The sequence below is a fragment of the Gekko japonicus genome, unplaced genomic scaffold (genome assembly GCF_001447785.1).
Source record: "Gekko japonicus isolate JY-2015 unplaced genomic scaffold, Gekko_japonicus_V1.1 scaffold68, whole genome shotgun sequence".
In the NCBI taxonomy this organism is placed as follows: Eukaryota; Metazoa; Chordata; class Lepidosauria; order Squamata; family Gekkonidae; genus Gekko; species Gekko japonicus.
Window position 1 is genome coordinate 1,035,605 of NW_015169175.1, and position 6,291 is coordinate 1,041,895.

Below are 6,291 nucleotides of genomic sequence, written 5' to 3' on the forward strand. Positions count from 1 at the left end.
AAAAAAGTACTTTTCTCCCTTTCTCACAATACAAGAACTCATGGGCACTCAATGAAATTGCTGAGCATTCAGGTTAGAATGGATAAAAGGAAGTACTTCCTCACCCAAAGAGTGATTAAGACATGGAATTCACTGCCACAGGAGGTGGTGATGGCTACAAGCACAGATGGCTTCAAGAGGGAATTAGATAAGCATATGGAGCAGAAGTCCATCTGTGGCTATTAGCCACAAGGTATAGATAGGAACTCTTGGTCTGGGGCGTGTGATGCTCTGTATTCTTAGTATTTGGGGGGAGCAACAGTGTATTCTTAGTATTTGGGGGGAGCAACAGTGAGAGGGCTTCTAGCGTCCTGGCCCCACTGCTGGATCTCCTGATGGCACCTGGTATTTTTGGCCACTGTGTGACAGAGTGTTGGACTGGATGGGCCATTGGCCTGAGCCAACATTGGCTTATGTTCTTATGTTACTTCCACCTGCAGTGTGCATCCCTGCATCTGCATGGGGACCCCAAAGTGCTTACTTATGAGTGCACTAGAGTTTAGGATCCAGCTGTTTCACATGGAAATAAAACAATAAAAGATTAATAATAAAAAATCCTCTTCTTCGCAGTTCTCAGTATTCCTGGGAATCATCTTCTTCCTGGAGCTCACGGCTGGTGTTCTGGCCTTTGTCTTCAAAGACTGGATCAAAGACCAGCTATATTTCTTCATCAACAACAACATCCGAGCCTACAGAGATGACATTGACTTGCAAAACCTCATAGACTTTACGCAAGAATATGTAAGTGGCACTCCTGCTTGCTTTCCAAGAAAGTAAAGTAGATGTTTCAAAATGTAGGACTTTCCCCCCACCCCCTTCTGGCTTCTCATCTGCCCGTTCTTGGGAAGAGCATCAAAAATCACCTACAGCATGATCCCCCAAGCTTGTTAGTAAATCTCACTTCAGGAGGACTTACTTTCTGCTCAAGTTGGTAACCATTTAAGCCCAAAGAAAAGCAAGGTGTAACTTCAGTTCAAAGATCCCATTGAAAGAGAGCCTTGCCCCTAGAGCTCAATATAGTCTGGTTTTGCATTAGCATATCTTCTGAATTATACTCCACGTGACTTGAGAGATGCCTTTTTAACAGGTACCATAGGGAACAGGTTGTGACGCAGTGGTAGAGCATCTGCTTTGCATGCGGAAGGTCCCAGGTTCAGCCCCAGGCATCTCCAGTTAAAAGAACCAGGCAATATGTGATATGGACGACCTCCACTTGAGAGCCACTGCCAGTCTGAGTAGACAATACTGACTTAGATGGAGCGATGGTCTGATTCGGTATAAGGCCGCTTAATGTGTGAATGTAGGTGGTTGCTGAGTCAGTTTGTAGACCAACACTGGAATCTGAAAGTTACTCCAGTCCGAGCCCACTGATTTCAGAGGCTTTAGACTGGAGTAACTCTGCATAGGATTGTACAAGTTGTAACTTGGGCCCAGAACATCTGAAACAGCTGTTATATTTCTCCTCAACTGACAGCTTTCCAAGAATTGTCCAGATCTTGGAAGCTCACTAGGGTCAGCCCTGGTTAGTATCTGAATGGGAGACCCCCAAGGAATAACATGGTTGGTACGCAGAAACAGGCAATGGCAAACCCCCTCTGTCCATCTCTTGCCTTGAAAATCCCGTGGGTCCACCATAAGTCAGCGGCGACTTGATGAACAAAAAAAGCTAATTTTATGAAGTACCTTGCAAAGCTGATTAGTGGATCTTCTCCCTGCCACCACAAATGTGCCCAAGAATGTTTGCCATAGTATGGGGACAGTAGCTCCGTTTTTGTGGAGTCCAACTGTACATTTGTGCATGTGTGTAATATATATTTTGAGGAGGAACGCACACCTGCTATTTTGTGTGTGTGTTCCCATGGTGTTAGCTGGAATGATAATGTACAAACCCAGTTGGCATTCTTGGCCCCTTTTCCAGCTCTAGTAGGAAACAGCAGAGAAATGTCTTTTTATTTTGAGTCTTGCTAATAGCTGCTTGGTGTCCTTGTTTTCTTTGCTCCAGTGGCAATGCTGTGGGGCTTTTCAGGCAGATGACTGGAACCTCAACATCTACTTCAACTGCACAGACACCAATGCCAGCCGAGAGCGCTGCGGGGTGCCCTTTTCTTGCTGCACTAAAGATCCTGCTGTAAGTCCAATGGGTGGCTCCTGGCAAGGTTGCGGCATGCGACATCTGAGTCCAGTAGAACCTTAGGGACCACTAAGATTTTCAGGGCATAAGCTTTTGAAAGTCAAATCTCCTTTTGTCAGAGACCTGTCTACCCCTTGATCTCATTCCTTTGGCGCCCCGTGGTCTTCTCTAGCTCCTTGGCCTCTCCCATCAGTTGTCTGACTTGGTACCACCCAGGCTAGTTGGAAGCATTCCAAACAAATCGCCAGTGTAATCCTGGGCATGTATAATCAGAAGTAAATCCCACTGGGTTCAATGGGATTTACTCCCAAGTAAGTGTGTCTAGGACTGCAACCTGCTACTGCATAATAGACGGCAGTTGTTTAATACACGGAAGGGGGTGATGCCAATGTTAATAAGGGGCTTGGGTCCATGAAGTAGCTAATATGTCATGATGTGGACTGGCAGCTACTCAATAGGAAGTGTGCTTGTACTGACATGAGGGCTCTAATCTGCAAATGGGAGAGACGGTCTGTAGTTGCCTTAGTTCTGAACGTGAACTTGAAGGCCCTGTTCTCACTGCGGTAGCAGTGCTGAGTCTAGGCTGAGTTACTTTGGAAGAGTGAAGAGACCATCATGATGGAATGGAATGCTCGCCAGTCTTCAGAAGTTCTCTGCATGTCGCATTCTGGCAAGTTAGGGAGACGTCTGCTTTCTTTATATGGGGGAACATTTAATTGCGTGAATCTCCCATCTTACAGAGAGAAATGCTGCATCCTGGGTACAGCTTATTGCTTCAGTAAGGACAGGCCCTTGTGTTGAATTATTTCGGGGGATGGGGGACCCTTTTTGAGTATAAAACATTTTAAGAGGGGTGAAAAAGAACGGAGAGCAGTTTTCTCTAGCCCATGGAGATTTGGCAGGTGGAACGAACATGAATCCTAAAGCGATATATTGATGGGCATGCTTTTTGTTTCCTTGTTCTTTTAGGAAGATGTCATTAATACTCAGTGTGGCTATGATGCCAGGCAAAAACCGGTGGGTGTTTCAGCTTTTTCCTCTGTGTATAATGTCTGGGGGTGGAGGTGTGGAAGCCAAGAGGAGTGTTATGTGATTTTCTAAAAAAACATTTCCTCCATCTTTTGGCAGGAAGTTGACCAACAGATTGTCATCTACACAAAAGGTTGTGTCCCCCAGTTTGAGAAATGGCTGCAGGAGAACCTAACTATAGTAGCTGGGATCTTTATTGGAATTGCGTTACTGCAGGTAAGCCTGCCTGTTCTTTTGGGAGCTCACAAGGCAACAGTTTAAACCCAGGACAGGATCTCAAAGCAAAGGCGGATAGAGAATTCTTGTACATCAACAGTTGGTTTTTCCCCTTGGCCACCAGTGGGAGATGGGCGGTGGTGGTGGGGGAAGTGTTGCCAGATCCAGGTCAGGAAACTCCTGAAGATTTGGGATAGAGGTTGGGGAGGACAGGGACCTCAGTGGGGTACAATGCCCACTGTCCAAAGCATCCATTTTCTCCAGGGGAGTTGATGTCTGTAGTCTGGAGAGGAGCTGTAGTTCTGGGGGCCCCACCTGGAGGTTGGCATCCCTGTCCTTGTCCCCAAAGCATCTTGCCACATTTTTGTCCCAGACTACTCAATCAAACACTTACATGTAACCTGATCTAGGAAAATTGTCTAGTTGTGGTGCAGAAGACATCTGCTGATACTTTTTTCTTGCTTTCCTCTAAGACTGTGGGGTTGCCTTTCTGAAGAAAACCTGCTTGTTGGGTCTTCAACATCTCCCCCCAACACATTTTGAGTTTGCAGGTTTCTGTAGTAATGGGCCTGTTGTATTAAACTCTGCTTTTCTTTCTAGATACTTAATCCCAGATTGCCTCAGGAGGGTTTCTGTGGGGGCGCCAGATGTTTGCTGGACCCCTCTTCCTCTCCCCCCTCCGGCAGTAATGATGCTCCAGAGGACTTTGCCAACTTTTACCTGCGATCCATGACCAATTACCTCTAGGAGTGGTTCCATCTAATTTAACTGGACTACTGTAGATTAAATGGAGTCTGGATTGCTGCCGTTGGGTTGGAAAAAACGCATGCTTTGGTTGGACTAGATGGTTACTGTTGAGGTCTGGATTCGGTTTAACATGGCATCTGATTTGTTCCAGATATTTGGGATATGCCTGGCTCAGAACCTGGTTAGTGATATCGAAGCTGTCCGAGCCAGCTGGTGATCTCGCTGAGGCGAGCGGCACAAGACACTGGGCCATCCCAGCCATCCAGACCGCTAACTGGTGTGCCCTTTGGGCACCGAGCAGCATAGAAACGAGTGATGGGGAAGCCTGAGTCATCCCAGGTTGTTGTAACTGCAGTGGGCCCTTGTTTTTTCCAAGGGGAACAGCTACAGCCACCACCGACTCACTGACAAAACTTTCTCAAAATCTCCAGTCTGAAACTCGTTGAGCCGTGAATCTCTACTGTATCCCTGACTTGAGTCCCAGTGGAAGCTCCTCCCTCCTGTCTGTGGTAAAAGGTCTCTGTTGCTGGGACCTCCGCCACTGCGGCAGAGTTTAGTGAGTTTTGCCGTCTGTCCTCCACGGCACAAGCTTGTCTGTGGCTGCCGACAGCGAGGCAATTTTCCTCTTCAGTGCGCTCCAAAGGAATGGTGTGTTTTCAGCAGACAAAGAGGCTCCAAAGTCCTTCTGGAAAGAAACCCATCAAACAGAAAACCACTTTCTGCTTCTTTGGCTGGGCGCTTAAAAGCAAGAAACAATCCCTCTTCCTCCGAAGCGTCAAGATCTGCTCCGCCATGCCCTCTGCTGGGGACCAAGAGCTTTATTTCTTATCCTCTTGCAGCCTTTTGCTAGGGAGACAAATGAATGTGAGGTTTAAAGGCAACAGACTCTGAGGAGCGAGGCGGCTAGGATCACTCGTTATAATTTTTAACAGGTGGCGGTGTATAAAGAGTGTAAATGGGGACATTTTGGACCAACTTTGTAATAAAGAGAATGAGAAATATGGTGAACTTAAAAGGAAAACACATCACAGTATACCAAATTTTATGGGGTAGAAGTATGGATTCTGTGGAAGTACATTTATTTGGTATAACCTTTGGTCATTGTTGTGGTAGACTTTGACACAGTTGGACAGATGTATAATGTGGCCCCCAAATTCTCCTTAGGTGGAACTTCTGTCTCCCATTCTTTTCTTGCATGTGGTTGCCTATAATCTTTGAAATCTGTTCAGTGAGGCTTCGTTTTTGTATCTGTGTTTCTGAGTAGGCTTCCAATTAAGACTCGCTTATTTATTTGAGTAAAAGTGGATGAAATGATGAACCATTCACATCCCCTCATTTTGTAAAGATTGGGGAAATCTGTTTTTTCCTGTGGCTCTTGTTCCAGTCTGTTGGCCCCATAGACACATTTGCATCTATTAAAACATTCTTTCTCTCTTACTGATCAAAACCAGTAACGCTTCACCTATGTATTTTTTTAACGCCTCTAAAAGGTATGCAGTAGTAATTAGATATTTACCGACCCACCTTGGGGAAGAAACAAAATACTGCAGAAAGAAAGAAGTTCAAACTCCCTCTACGACCACTATTATGCATATGATTTTGGTTTGTTTAGAAACAGGTTTCACTGAGGTAATGAAACGACATTGTAGGTGAATGTGCTTTAGGGTCAGGGTATAGCTGTTTGTCTGAAACTTGTTTTTAAGTAGCAGTGGAAAACACTAAATTGATGGTGCCTTCTGTATGAGTGCTGAATTTAGTTCTCATTGAGTTCTTCTTCATCAAGTCGGGCCTGAACCTGTAGAGAAATGCAGTCAATTTATTTTGAGTACCTGCCTGGGGATTATTATAGGTGTCTTAATGAGCATGGAGAAGACCCTAGAATAAACAAATCCCCAGATATTAGTTATGGGCATAGCTGTTTAAAACCCTAACCTGAGAAGGTAAATTGAAGTATATTCAAGATGAACAGTCTCTTTCTGAAAAACAACAAAAAGTCCTTTTATTTTAGTGGAGGGTTGCTGGTTTGAGGCTGCCGCCATTTTGTCCCAGAATTCCAACTTCACCTTTACCTTGGTGTTACCTCATTTATTACAGACCCCAATACTGTCTGTTTGGCTGAATACTGTATA

General features: G+C 45.2%; 1 protein-coding gene across 1 annotated transcript in view; it reads left to right on the forward strand.

Moving 5' to 3' along the window:
• TSPAN5 (tetraspanin 5) overlaps positions 1 to 5,638 on the forward strand; it is a 99,492-nt gene extending 93,854 nt beyond the window's left edge. Inside the window, exons 4-8 of the mRNA XM_015415979.1 lie at positions 610 to 780; positions 2,042 to 2,167; positions 3,140 to 3,187; positions 3,299 to 3,415; positions 4,314 to 5,638. Coding sequence (XP_015271465.1) covers positions 610 to 780; positions 2,042 to 2,167; positions 3,140 to 3,187; positions 3,299 to 3,415; positions 4,314 to 4,379 — 528 coding nt within the window. The 3' untranslated portion in view covers positions 4,380 to 5,638. The remainder of the gene's footprint in view (positions 1 to 609; positions 781 to 2,041; positions 2,168 to 3,139; positions 3,188 to 3,298; positions 3,416 to 4,313) is intronic.
• The last annotated feature ends 653 nt before the right edge of the window (positions 5,639 to 6,291 follow it).